This window comes from Anolis sagrei, chromosome 1 (assembly GCF_037176765.1).
Source record: "Anolis sagrei isolate rAnoSag1 chromosome 1, rAnoSag1.mat, whole genome shotgun sequence".
Lineage (NCBI taxonomy): Eukaryota > Metazoa > Chordata > Lepidosauria > Squamata > Dactyloidae > Anolis > Anolis sagrei.
In genome coordinates this window covers 153,888,380-153,903,659 of record NC_090021.1, presented here as the reverse complement: position 1 = coordinate 153,903,659, position 15,280 = coordinate 153,888,380, and the positions used below count along the sequence as shown (strand labels likewise).

The window sequence follows — 15,280 nt, the reverse complement described above, 5'->3', positions numbered from 1 at the left end:
ATAGGGAAAACATACAACCAGGCTCAAAATGGGCATTTTGTACAGTAGAGCTCCAGTGTCAAGGAAATATCACTGGATATGTTTTAATTTGATCATGCTATAGATTAGCACTTCTCAGACTGACCACTCACCATATTTATTTACTGTATATACTCGAGTATGAGCCTAGTTTTTCAGTCTTTTTCAGTCTCCCCCGGCTTACACTTGAGTCAAGATTATTTATTATTTTACTTTGTTGTTGTTGTTATCATTATTATTGTTGTTCTTGTTGTTTTACTTTATTATTGTTGTTATTACATTTATTATTTTACTCTATTTATTACTGTTACTGTTACATTTATTTTACTCTATTATTGTTATTATTACATTTATTATTTGACTCTATTACTATTATTATTATTACTATTATTATTATTTTACTCAATTAATTATTATTGGAAGGATATATAAGCATATTTACATTGAAGAAGGTTAAATCAGAGATGGACAGTCTTATGTTGAATTACAGTTTTATGTAAATATTCAAAAACATTTAACCAACTGATGCCTCAATTAATGTAATTTTATTGGTATCTATTTTTATTTTGAAATTGACCTGTAAATGCTGCATTTCCCACCATTGGGTTATATTTGAGTCAATCCATTTCGCCATTTTTTGTGGTAAAATTAGGTGCCTCGGCTTATATTCGGGTCGGCTTATACTCAAGTATATACGGTAGTTATTATTTACTATATTTGTATACCACCTTTCTCAGCCCTCAGGCGACTCAGGGTGGTTTACAGAGGCAAAAATTCAATGTCCAACAACACCATAAAACGTTTAAAAACATCAATACATAATATAAAAACCATAACAAGAACAATAAAACTTAAATCAATTGCATCTTCTAATTAAAAACATATTTAAGAGACAGTTCACTCTCCAGACAAGGGGCATAATGAGAAATGGAGCAGGGTTACTCATAAGGGGAAATAGCTATGCTCAAACCCTACAACCTGAATTGGGTACTTCCTTCTCCATACTGCTTGTACACATATGTCAATGAACTTTAGTGGCCAGTATGGAAGAAGATTCCCTGCCTTGCTGGGTGAGGTATCATGGAGTGCAGTAGGCAAATGACCCTGCCTCCTTAGCCACCATTTTGCATCTGCCTCCATCCACTTTTCCATATGTGGTTTCAACTGCTGGGTCTTAGGTTTGCAGTATAAAACACACTTCAAATTGGATGGAAAACCCAAATTATCCCACACCTGAAACTGTGCCTTAGCATTTAGTTTGGTCCTTAATAAAATTGTTTAAATTAACATTAGGTATACGTATGGTCCCATCTTGTAACTCAGGCCCCAAACTTTTAATTATTTTCTTGTTTATCTTTCTCTCATGTGGCCCTTTCATCAGAAGATTACATCAACAGTCTTTGGTAGCATGACCAAAGTGATATGCTCTCTAACTACATCTGATTATTTGGTACTTACACAATCCAGTCCACTGCCAATATGAGAGAAATATCATTAGTGGGAAGTCCAATGGCCTCCAAGATAATAGCTATGGTTAGGACTCCTCCAGCCGGGATTCCAGCAGCTCCTACGCTGGATGCCGTTGCAGTAACACTGTCAATGAGAATTAGCATTAGTTACTATTGTGCCGAAATTGGACATATTGATCAGGGATATGCAAAATATGTCCTTTTGCCATCATGCATATTTTCTCCTTCCTGCACACTGGTCTGAGAAGCTTATCCACTAAAGAAGCGATGCTGTTTTGTAATGCAAATTCTAATCCTTGTTGTACATCCTAAGTGTATTACCAGCAGTAGGCTTAAACACGTTTATCATGTTCCCAGTTCAAAAGTACAGCTCTCTCTCTGCAATGTACAATGAACGTTAAAAAAAACCAAGACAAAACAAAACACTTGTGTGTTGGATTGTAAGCTTAGAATGCAATCCTACATGTCTAAGGTATAAGGCTGTAACGACGCCACCAGTTGTAAAGCCGTTACTGACTTGTCAGGGTCTCCTACAATTTGTAACGAATCTTCAAAATTGGTAACACAGCCACTAGCCTGTAATAGTTTGTTTATCTTCCTTTGATGTGTAGTGCGGCTTGACTCAAAAGTATACGAAACAGAGGCTTGGATTTAAGAGAAACTGTAGTAAGTTTATTGAAGTATAGACGCTTAATGGTTTCAATGTTTCTTAACTCCTAGAGGTACATTCCTTTAGTGGTTACATTTATAACCTTTCATAAAACAACTCTTAAGAGGACTGTTCCCTCCACTAGACAAGTTTTAAACTTATTTCCTTCGAAATGTGTTTCTTTCCTTAACAGATCACTCCAGGTATTAGCCTATTCTTTCCCTCTGTTATCTCTGTTACAGTAAAGATTCTTACTGGGGTTCTCTTCCCCTTTTTACTCAAACCCTAACTACTAATCTAAATAAGTCAACTTGACCTATCTAAACCACACAGGTTAAAAGCCTAAACTTTCCTGATTCTCTCAACATAGTAGAACCAGCTTTCCCTGAGGTTCTCTGACCACAGACTGCCTATATAAAATGCCTGCTCTTGCCAAGTGGCAGTTGGCTCATCCCCTTTTTCCATGGCAACCCATCTCAGAGTGAGCTGAGCTGGCTACCATCCCCCTAGTTATGCTATTTTAAATACTTACCCCTTTAAACACCTACCTATAATTATACATGACTGTAGGTTAAAATTCACACTTCACCACAAAGGCCCATTTGGTTCACTGGAACTTACTTCCAGGCAAGAATGGATACCTGTATTTGCATATCTAGCTGCTGCTTTCTTTTATATTTGAATTACATTTGGCTACACATATTTGAAGATTTCTCTTTTGTGGATTTGATTATTTGCAAGTTTGTAGCTGCTGCTTATCTAGGTCTGTCTCCTCCTCCTTGCTGATGCCCCTCTGCCTGTTTTTCCATGGCCTGCCAAAGCACAAGCCCCTCACTCCATTTGCCACCTTCCCACCATGAATTTTCTAAACTGTAGATTAACCAAAGAGCATAAGAATCAGACAAAATAAGGGGAACAGGAATTTAATCAGTAAATCCATATTAACTGGAAAATTCTGTTGTCGACATGCAATAAATAAAAACAACATAGCATTTGACTATAGGGGAGCACTGGCTTGAACTACAACTTACAGAATGGTAAAGATCTGTCCAATATTGAGACTGTAGTTGTTCAGTTGAGCAATAAAGACAGCAGCTATGCACTGGAATATTGCAGCTCCATCCATGTTAACAGTTGCACCAATGGGCAAAATAAACCTGCTAATTCGTTTGTCTACTCCATTGTTATCTTCAATGCATTTGATCATTGACGGAAGAGTTGCAGAGCTAAATGTTTCAAGAGAAGCACAAGAGCAGGTCATGAAAGGGTCTTCTAACCTGAAAACATAAACTATCCTAGAAGCCAAATCTCTTGGTCAGTCTGAGTACATTACGCAGCATTCCAGATACGTGCTGTTTTAGGTCACTAGAAAAGACCTTTACATTTTTCATGTCCAAAGGATACAATCAAATCTTGTAACAAAACAAAAGGGAGATCTATAGCACATTCTTTATTATTATTTCTGCTTCAGTGGTATTATGACTAATTTAAAGAACAATTTTCTAGGAAAATATTGGACAAAATTCCAATGTTTGCTTTGGAGGCACAAGACAAATAATATCATTGCCTAATAGTTAAACATCTCTGCTCTGACAACAGACATGCTTATTCTTTCAGGGTATTTAAACTCCTAGTCATGAAACCTTGTCCTCAGTGTATTAAAACACATATGTATGTGGATTTACTATAACTATACTGTAGAATGAATGCAGTTTGGCACAAGTTTCACTGCATTGACTCAATGCCATGCAATACTGGGATATGGAGTTTTGTCAAGCACCAGAACTCTGTCAGAGAAGGCTAAAACCTTAGAAAACTACATCTCCCATGATTCAATTGAGACAGGGAACACAATGCTAAAGATGCTGTCCAAGTCCTGAACCGGTGCCTGGCCGCAGAGATGGTCTGGATGAGGGCAAGCAAACTGAAGTTGAATTCAGACAAGACAGAGGTCCTCCTAGTCAGTTGCAAAGCCAAACAGGATATAGGGTCGCAACCTGTGCTGGATGGGGTCACACTCCCCCTGAAGGCACAGGTTCGCAGCTTGGGAATTCTCCTGGATCCATCACTGAGCCTGGAATCCCAGGTTGCAGCGGTGGCCAGGGGAGCGTACACACAATTGAAACTTGTGTGCCAGCTGCGCCCGTACCTTGGGAAGTCAGACTTGGCCACGGTGGTCCACACTCTCATTACATCTAGGATAGACTACTGCAACACACTCTACGTGGGATTGCCTTTGAAGACTGCTCGGAAGCTTCAACTAGTCCAATGAGAGGCAGCCAGGTTAATAACTGGGGTGGCATACAGGGAGCATACAACTCCCATGTTACACCAGCTCCACTGGCTGCCAGTTTGCTACCGGGCACAATTCAAAGTGTTGACTTTGACCTATAAAGCCCTAAACGGCCCCGGCCCAAATTACCTGTCCAAACGCATTTCCCTCTATGAACCATCATGGAGATTAAGATTCTCCGAGGAGGCCCTGCTTTCCGTCCTGCCATTGTCACAGGCACGATTGGTGGGGACGAGAGACAGGGCCTTTTCGGTGATTGCTCCCCGGCTATGGAACTCCCTTCCTGGTGAGATCAGGTCAGCCCCCTCCCTCCTGTCCTTTAGAAGAATGGTAAAAACTTGGCTGTGGGACCAAGCTTTTGGGACAGGGTGATAAAGTGTCAATAGGAAAGATGACCAGGTCAATTAGACTTGATGCAGATGACTAGGATGATTTTAAATGGTGTATTTTAATATTTTGATAAATGTTTTTAATGTTTGTGTATTGTATGTGAATTTGTGTCCCGGCATTGAATGTTTACCGTGTATATGTTGTGCTCCGCTCTGAGTCCCCTTCGGGGTGAGAAGGGCGGAATATAAATGTTTTAAATAAATACATAATAAATAAATAAACTTCATCAATTTTACAGTACAGATGCATCCTTAGAGAACCAGGGTACTATTCTCCCTAAAAAGTCCTTTCTCATGCATAAAAACTATGAAGAGACATCAGGAAGGCATGAGTCTAAAATGTAATAATTCAGAATAGTAACTTACTCCTCTTTCATAAATGAAAGCAAAAATCAACCTACCTGGAACAAGTAGCAAAGGCAGTTGTAAGTGGTGTTATAAGTCCTAACAGGAATCTGAAAGGGTTTCTGCGTGTGATTGCGAAGTAAATAAGTGGTAAAACGATCCCTCCGTGGATAACATGGCCCAGAATTGAAGCAAAAATATATTTTCCAAGACTCGTCACCAGCACGACAATATCATCCATTTCCACGATCTTGCTTCCAACAAGAAACATAATGCCAAAAGGAACATACCTGTACAAACATCAGCATTAAACATTAGTTTGTGTTGTATTTATATCCCAACTTTTCCCTGACATAGAACTTAAGGCAGTGAGAATACAATTTAACGGTCTGGTTGTTTCTGATCCTAAATTTTGAGTTTAATTGTTTGATCCTTTAATCTTTGTGCAGGGCAGTTTTTATACAAAGCACTTCTCTTCATTAGGGAGCCAAGTTGTGTGCCCATAATCTACAAAGGGGAGGATTATGTGGTGACTGATTCATTTAGAGTGTTGGCTTAGTATAAGGTCTGAGAGAAAAACCCATCACCTATCACAATACATGAATTATTCGAGAGTAAAAGCCTTAAGTTGCACTGTTACAAATCCATAATTACAGCTAATATAAAATCCTGGTTTCAAACGTCATGTTTTTCAAATGATTTGTTTCATGCTTCGGGACCAATATCTCTCCTTTTCTTCCCCCTTTCAAATACTTCAACCTCTGCCAGACTCAGAGCAAGTCATTCCAATGTCACAGCTTTTAACTGGTTTCAATAATGTGATCTTAATCAAAAAGATGAAAAGCAGATGATTAAAAGGTTTCTGAAAAAAACACTGCTTAGGGTAATTGTGGAAGACAACTTCTTCAGAAGGAGCAGGCATGGTGCTAAATATTCAGTTGGCATTTCCATGTCACCAGTTTTGGTTTCAATAAATAATCAGAAATAATCAGAACCCTTGTGATGCGACCAGGACTGTGAACTTTTGATGTCACAGAAGAGCAGATGAGGGTTTAGAAGCGGATCAGAACTGGCCGTGAGAGAAATGGGCCCAGAAACTATTATGGAAAAGAACAAGTGGACAACATCTAGCTAACCAGATAATATGGTGTAAAGAAAACTACCTTTTAGACGGCTAAGCCGAAGCCTATATGACAGTGGCTGTCATCTTGGAGGGTAGGCAGAGCAGGAGGAGGAGTCAAGCTGACTCCTGATTGGGTATAGCAATTGGGGGAGGAGTTGGTTTAGAGAGGGAAAATAAGCTGCCAGTTTTGACACAGTGGAGAGAAGGGTCTTGACTTGAGACAGAGAAGGTTGTGATTTTTAAGATAGGGAGTTACAGCAGGGATCTGACAGAAAAAGAAGAGCTTTTAGTGAGCCTTAAGTTTAGGGAGTAGGCTGAGACAAAAGGCTGGGATTTTACTGTGCTGTGAGAGCCAGTAAAAGAAAGATTTGTCTCCAGAGCTTACTACCCTGTGGTGGAGACAGATAGGGATCTGTTCTCCAAGGATACTGTGTCTAAAGTTAGAACAGTATGTTTAAGGAGTCTCACGGTTGTTAAAAGCTTTTCTGTCAGGGGAACTATTTATTTAAGTAACCAAGTTTCTGCAACTGAATCACGCTTCTGTACCTCTCATTTCTATGAGTTGTTGTTAATATAAAGTTCAATAAACTCTTTCTAGTTAACTTTTAACTGGTGTATGCCTCAATCTATCCATTTCCTCAGAACTCATTCTGTCAAACCCATTTTAAAGTCCAGTCAGCTAGTGAGAAAGCCATAAAAGATCAAGAACTCAAACACCCCTTACCTATAACACATTCACACTTTTGGTTCCTCAGGCCACTAATTCTGAGGTGGTGGCGGCTAATACTACCAAGAACATTCAGTCACTTGTATATTCAACATAGGATCAGCCTTTAATTTCGCTATATTGGTGGCAGTGGTGTGATTGTTCGTCCACCCTGCCCAGATATCCTTTGATCTTTATTATATATGGCAACCCAAACTCAAGGTGTGGGGACAAGACATTTTACAATGGCCTGGCAGCTGTCAAAACACACCCTTAGTTACAGTTACCATTAGGTCTTGCACCCCATGGAGTATCACAATGAGTTTTACATGGCTTTGTTTTACCTCGCTGCCCCCTCCCACCAGCTGCCAGCAAAGAGGACGTGAAAAGGACAGCAGAAGACTTTGGTTCCTCCAGAGTGGAAAGTGAAGCCTACACACCAACTCTCCTCGGCAGCAGCTACACTTCAGTGCCCCTCCCCATCCTCAGTTTACTGGCAAGTGATAGCTCACACCTGACTTATGACACCACTACTGATAAAATCTATGCTCCTCTGGACTTTTATGATCAGTAGCCTACTACCATCATTAGATAAGACTCTCCCTTCACCTGCCCCAAGGACCCCATATGACATTTACCATCCCGCAAGAAGACCCAGGACATGTTTTTTTTTTTTTACCTTCCCCATTTTATATTCAATCTGTACCTAAATAATTTTTGTCTGATGGTATTGGGGGGGGGGGGGGGGGGAGCAGAGAGGGTATAAAAAGAAAGGCTGAAACTCTATGGAGAGAGAGTTGGGGAGGGGGAGAGAGAACGGGTCTACATTGTTAATGCAACAATAATATGTTTCACGCTTATGTCTATGCTTGATGTTTTTATAGTTTTAATGGTTATTTTCTATAGTTATATGTTACTGACTTGGATATGTGATACTTTTGTATATATGTGAGGCTTTGAATTTGCCATTTATTGTGTTGTAAACCACTTTGAGTTCCCCCAGGGGTGAGAAAAGCGGTATAGAAACGCAGTTAATAATAATAATAATAATAATAATAATAATAATAATAATAATAATTTGTCATATCCAAAGGCTTCTAGAAGACTCCATGACACCTTGGGGATTTTTTCCTTAGTCCTATAAGATGGTGCTTTGTGTGAAAGAAGTCTCGTGACTTACAATATTGGCACTTGGTTTCTTGCCTTGCTACAAATCCCATAATACGTGCCTCCCCAGTCTTTCTTTTTATTCTCCTCCCATCACTCTTGGCTTTTGGGTACACTGATAATGCACAAGAACAACCTATGTGCAAAAATCTTCATGCCAAACCAGGAAGCCCTGGAGCTAGCTGAGAATGGGCAATAATGTAAGCCGATGCTTTAAAGGTTCCCCACACACAAAAATCCCCTTTCAGTGCTATTTGTCCTGAAATGTGTATCCTCACTTGGTGGCCCAGAGGAGCAAGGCAATTCCCTGATGGTTCACCATTGCCCCAAGTTACCTTAACTGTAATCCTAAATACTATTATCAAGAAGGAAGATGGAGTTTGGCAAATAAACCAGACAGGAGAATCAAACAGGAGAAAAGTAAATGGGTTCAATGTTATAAACAACATTTGTGTGTCTTGAGCTCTCTGCATTTAGGCAGGATATAATCTGGGTTGTTGTTGGTTTTTTCGGGCTATATGGCCATGTTCTAGAGGCATTTTCTCCTGATGTTTCGCCTGCATCTATGGCAAGCATCCTCAGAAGTAGTGAGGTGAGGATGCTTGCCATAGATGCAGGCGAAACATCAGGAGAAAATGCCTCTAGAACATGGCCATATAGCCCGAAAAAACCTACAACAACCCAGTGATTCCGGCCATGAAAGCCTTCGACAATTCAGGATATAATCTATTCGTCGGGTTTCAGATGTAACCAAAACCACTTAGAAGGACATTGGCTGTGCAAAGCAGTGCTATGGCAGTTTCTCCAAGGTATTTTAAGTTAATTTATAATTATCATATATTAATCCAAGCAGAAAAATTAAGGCCCAATACATACACATCTGGTTCAGGGTAAGTCAGGAAAAATTAAGTCAAGGCTAAAAAAAAGCTCATTGGCTTTAGTGGAAACATTCAGCTAGTTTACATTGCTATCTTATGGGGAGAAGAGTCTGCATGGGGAGGAACAATCATTTTCTAAGCTCATGCTGGTTAGAAGGTGGTGAGAGCAGTTGACCCTTAAGCTGCCTTCTGCTGCCATTCCTCTCTTTATCATTTCTTTCCTATTGATTCCAAAGTGATGGGAAATAAGGTATGCTGGTTTCCAGAGGTAAGCTTGGGTAGAGCTTTCACCAGAGACCTGTAGAGCCAATAGAGTGGCAGGCTCTGTTGATGCTGCTCGTCATAATGGCAGATAGGATGGAGGGTGCTGGACAGTGAAAACCAGAAGCACTGTAGATGGATACAGGGGACCGCTCACATAAGGACATTTCCACATGCAAGTCAATTATAGATAAAGACAGCCATCAGTGGCACAAGTGCAGAGTCTCTACAGGAGCCTAGTTTTTGATCCAATAGATCCAAACACACTACCATAGATCCTTTGGAACTCTTTACTGCTGATCAAGGTAAGACCTCCACAAAAAAAGCCCTCTCTACCCAGTTCTCCAGTATCCTACAGTCCCTGGCATTCCTTCCACTCCCACCCCCAGTTTGAAACACAAGGCTGCAACCCTTTTCTGGCTACAACATATACAGCTTTATCATTAAACTGACAATATACACTACATCAGAAATAATGTGATCTCCCTATCCACAGGCATACATATTGAAGAAGTCAGGCCACATTCTGGTTACTGGGTAAGATGGACTTTGAAGGAACACTTCTCTTTTCCAAATAAGAAATATACAACAGCTGACATGGCGCCTACATAATAGCAACTACCGATCCCCTGTGCACTCCAGTAATTCTTATCTGAGGAGTACTAAAGATATAAGTGAGTCTAAATTGAGAGAGAGAGGTTGTATTCACTGGCTCAGATTTCATTTCTAAACACTGAAAATGCACTCAAGCACACATTCATGCCATGGTGTCAGTTTTCCTGAAAGGGAGCACTCAAGCAGATACTGATAAGCTTTTGTCTGTTTTGTAAAAAAAAAAAGTGGAAAGAAGATGTAATATACTGCTCCTTATAATATATATTTATATAAAACACATTATCTCTGTATGTCAAGCTAGAGTATAGATGTTTCCCAAGAAGAATATCTGAGTCACGGGTGTGACTATTATGTGAGAAAACCAAAAATACAATTCTGATACCTTCCCAACAAAGGGGGGGGGGGGGCTATTATACAATGAAATACGGCATTAGCTTACCTCTACGGCACTATCATACTATCAAGCCTCTGATTGAAAAATTCTCTTTCCCCATCAGTCCCTGCCTGCCTCAGATCTAAAGACTAAAACTGGATTTTGTTCCCTATGCAATTTATTACCTTTTTGTTCCCAGTTGAACTTGAATGGCTCTAAATTCTAGCATCTCATTAAGATTGTATAGATTGATGGGATTTCTGGATTCTGACCTTGGTTTCCTTGTAGTCTTGCTTCAGACCGTTTGTATTCCTGAATTTCTGCCTCTGCTTTATGGACTTTGACTTCAGTTTGCATTCCTGAATTTCTGCCTTGACTTCTGATCTAACTGTGGTTTGTATTCCTGGATAGCAGGCCTTTGACTGATGCACCCTGATAATTGAACTCCTGGCATTTGACTTTTGGTCTGTGACCTTGGCTATTGTTTGTTGTTGTTCCTGACCTGAATTTGCACTCCTCGGCTTGTCTTCATTAATTGTACTCTTGACCATGGCATCACCTTGTTATCAATTTGTGTTTTGCAGTTCTGCCACTCTGACTGGACTTTGAAAGACTTGAGACTTTAGTTTTCTTTATGAATGAAATATGTTTTTTGGCTTATTTTGCTTTTGTTTACGTAAACCTCAGCTTTGATATCATTCAGAGTGATGGGAATCCTTGCTCATGACAACATTCCACATCACTCTGGCTGGCATCAGAGCAAGCGATGGGGAAAAGGCAGGTGCTCTTTCATGGTTGGAGACCACAACACAGAAGAGAAGGGATGACAGGGATGGAAATCCCCGTCCCCTGGCCACTCGAGATGGGTGATGGCAGTTGGGACAACTGCACTTGGTTCTGGTTGAGAACCAGTCTAACTGTCCTCATTGCCCCTAAGTCAGTGGAAAATCTGAATTCTGGGGCATAATTAGGAATTTCTCCTGACTTTGGGTAATGTGTGACAAGATGGCCTTGTCTTACGTTATCCCAGACAGACCCTGTGAGGTGTGTAGTATTATTATTATTATTATTATTAACTTTATTTGTACCCCGCTAGCATCTCCCGAAGGACTCGATGCGGCTTACACGGGCCGAAGCCACAAAACACAATACAATAGAAAACATAACACAGCAATAAACAAAGCAAATCAAACAATTGTGTAGTACCACACGGCTGATCTAAATCTACACTGACTTAAATGGTCAGTATAGCTGAAACAAAGAAAGTGAGCAGATAATTTTATGTTCAAGTAAAATGCCAAATATTTTGGAGTCCTCCTTAGGCTGACTTGACAGATAGTGTTAGTAATGAGTAGGGCAGAAGTATTTCAGAGTGTATTGTTTGAAAGAACACTTACCACATAATCCAGGACACCAAGACCATGGTGGCTTCATTGAATGAATTAAAGAAACGAATGAGTTCCTCCCCTTCAGGACCGAGCTTTTTCAAGGCTACCCCCAAAACCAGAGCAAAAAGGACAAGTCCCAGGATATTCATCCCTTCAGTCTCGGTGCCAACTGGAAACTGAAATAAAGAAATAGTCATAAGGTCATGTGTCTTAAATGAACCTAGATCCGCAAGATGCTTTTGCTTTTTCTCTTTTAATCATGGTGTTAATTGTGGAAAGCTACAGAATGGGTGAAAATAGCATACAAAATATTGTAAAATTATTAAAACTAGAAATAGCAAATCTTCAACAGAAGCAATGACTTTCAGAAGAATGAAATGGTGAATCCTCTATTAGCCAAAATCTTAAAAATAAGAAGCAGAACTTCTGTGATGCCATATGCAGCTATGCCAGAAACATTATAAATGACCTACATTATTTGAAAAAAAGAGAAGGATGAGTCGTAATGGTTGTTTTAATGCAAAGTAGTAGCAGATATAACTACACAAATGTAACTTGAATTGCTTTCATATAGAGGTGACTGGTGAAAAATTACTTCTACATTGCATATTTTGTTCAAGGTGGAGAAGAAATATAGCATTTCAACATGTATTCTCTCACTCACTTTCCAAAACCCTTTCCAATTTTGAGCTCGAGATAACTAACATTTTTAAAAAAATTGGCCAGACATTAAAAAAAAACAACAAAAAGGTGATGAAACCATAAAAAATTAAAATCAGTTAAAATATAAACCATAAAAACACAACAGGACAACACAATATAACAACAGAAATAATAAATAAAAAATCAAGCACATTGTATAAGGCTTGTCCACTTAACCATTCAGTCTGTAAACACAGCATAAAGAATAATTCTGCCTTGATCAGCCTTATTTAGACCAAATTTGGAGTAGTGTCCAGCACATTAGTATACTTTGTACATTTCCTCTCTTTCTGTGGAGTAGCTGAAGTTATTTTTCTCATGTGTGAGAGCATATAAAATGCAACATAATTCCAATTGTTTATACATGATCCACGTATCAGATTACGATCAGTTTGCAGATTTATGAAGTTTGTTTTTATAGAGGACAAGGATAAAAGACTGTACTCAGATTCTTCCATTTAAAAAATCAATGCCAAGACAGCATTTTTCAAGACTAATGAATGCTCTTTTCACACACAATGCTTAAACTGAATTTTGAGATTGCTTCTATTGGACTTCACTGAATAGCTGCATAAGGAAGAAGCCTCCTCCTCACCCCCTGAAATTATTATAGCTGATGTCTGAATAGGCACCAGTGGAATCAGGTGCAGGAAATGTTTTGGTTGGTTCCAAATAAATAAAAGTAATGGAAATAAAAAGCCCTACAGTACCCCGAGAAGAGAAAACCCTAACACTGTAATTCTTGATGAACACATTCGAATAAAATCATATGAAACAAAGAAGTTCTTCATGTTTCAAATACTGCATCATGAAACCAAGTGGTGTCAAAACAAAGGATCAAAGAAGCGGTAGTTTTTTCCTATAATAAGCTGAAGAATAAAAGACATCTCTAGCTCAAAGAGCTATACATGTCCCCAAAGATTAATTTATAATTGGGGTCTACACATTTTCTACCCCGTCTTTATTTGTGGCCAAGTCACTCCCATTACCTCAAATTCATCAATGTCTCACTTATCTCTTGGCACATTTCAGGACCTTTTCTTGCTCTAATCATTTTTCCAGAAGAAAGAGGAACTTATGAAATGTCCGATGGTGCTGACCTCTCTTCTCCTGGAAATTAGGGGTGGTTGAGCAAGACCTATATGTCCACAAACTTTGTATTGGGCTCTGAAGGTAACCTTTAAAAGGAACCACTGCTGTCCCTGAATGTCTCCAGCCGAGCTTGACACAAAGAAGTGTCTACAAGTGAAAAGTTACCCTCTTCCAGTCTGGCCCTCAGACAACCTGAAAGAGTGGTCCCTCTCAACTGCCTCACAGAAAGCAAGAGAACCTTTTGCACTTCTAATTTTCTACAATTCTAGGAAAATTGTAGCAGAGGCTTCCCCCCCTTCATGCTCCACCTCAAAGGAGAGCAGCTAAGGGCAGTTGTCAGTACCAACTGGGTGACCACACTTTTGGAACTTTGCAAAAGAGACTGGCTTTTCACATGTTTTACAAAACATGTAGCCATTTTCAACAAGCCATTTCTCCCAGCCTCCACTGAATGATGACACATCCTTTTCATTTTAATTATCTCATCTCAAGGCAGTGAAAGATGACTGGATGAGAAGGATCTATTAAAAGACTAATGGCAACAATCAGGCTGAAGCATCACATATTCTGTGTAATGCTATCTAATAATTGTATTTGTCTGTTTTATGCTCAATAAAACTAATAAATAATACAATTTTAAAAATGGTATTATTGTTTTGATCCTTCTAAATGTATTGTAATGTTTCTTTTTTGCTTTTTATCAATGTATGTATTTATATATGGCATTGAATTGTGCCAACTTTGTATGTCGCCCTGAGTCGCCTTCAGGCTGATATGGGCAGGATAGAAATAATGTAAATAAATAAATAAATAAATAAACAGAAATTCAGAAATTCAGTCAGAAATTCAGGACTGTATACTTCTCCTTGCTATACACTGACTAGAGGTAGCCCACCTGATCAAGCCTAATTAAAATAAATTGGAGTAATAGCAAGCCCTAATGCAAAGGGAGAAAGTGCAGCATTCCAGATGATGTTGAGCTGCAACTCCCATCATGCTTTACCATTTGCTTTGCTAGCTAGAGCTCATCGCATTACGATTTAACAATCTGGCAGGTTGCATCTTGTCCACCCAGTGAAATAAGTGGCTCATACAGGTTCTGAAATCAAGACATTGTGAAATACCATGTTGTGGAGATGAGTGACTATTGGTGGACGACTGCTCTGCTAAGAAACACGAATTCAAGCACTGACATGGGTCTATGCCTCAGAAGAGACCAGGTAAATGCTCTTATTTTTTAAAACCTTAAAATTATCCAAATGGATCTAAATAGTGCCAGTCACAACATTAATATGTCCAAGAGGAGACACTTAGAGACATCTTGCTCAACTTTTTAGAGACTGTCCAAAATCCAAAATTAGTTGGAATTAGAAATCAAACCAAATATTTAACTACTAGAAAGGACAACAGTTCAAAAGCATCACTGTTAGCCAGCCACATCTCACGCTGGGTTTCTAAGGTACACAAAGAATCTCATGACACACCAATCCTAGGGTGGAATTTGAAGAAAGAGAAGAGTCCACATTGTTTCAGGTCCAAAAGGCACACTGAAATCTTATGAGAGAAAACAAAAGGGAGGGAAGTGGTTTCAAAATGTATATGAGTGTGTGCACACATGAGTATTTGTATTTCAAAAACAAGTCCAGCTCTGGACACTTTGTCCTTGTGGTTTGCAGCTCAATATTTTAACAGGCAGAATCAAACTGAAAATTGGGTTGTTGTAGGTTTTTTGGGGCTATATGGCCATGTTCTAGAGGCATTCTCTCCTGACGCTTCGCCTGCATCTATGGCAAGCATCCTCAGAGGTAGTGA

General features: G+C 39.3%; 1 protein-coding gene across 1 annotated transcript in view; it reads right to left on the bottom strand.

Moving 5' to 3' along the window:
* Window positions 1-15,280, bottom strand: part of SLC1A4 (solute carrier family 1 member 4) — a 43,860-nt gene that overhangs the window by 10,457 nt on the left and 18,123 nt on the right. Inside the window, exons 5-8 of the mRNA XM_060784410.2 lie at window positions 11,684-11,850; window positions 5,220-5,453; window positions 3,168-3,362; window positions 1,477-1,611 (exon numbers count right to left, since the gene is read on the bottom strand). Coding sequence (XP_060640393.2) covers window positions 1,477-1,611; window positions 3,168-3,362; window positions 5,220-5,453; window positions 11,684-11,850 — 731 coding nt within the window. The remainder of the gene's footprint in view (window positions 1-1,476; window positions 1,612-3,167; window positions 3,363-5,219; window positions 5,454-11,683; window positions 11,851-15,280) is intronic.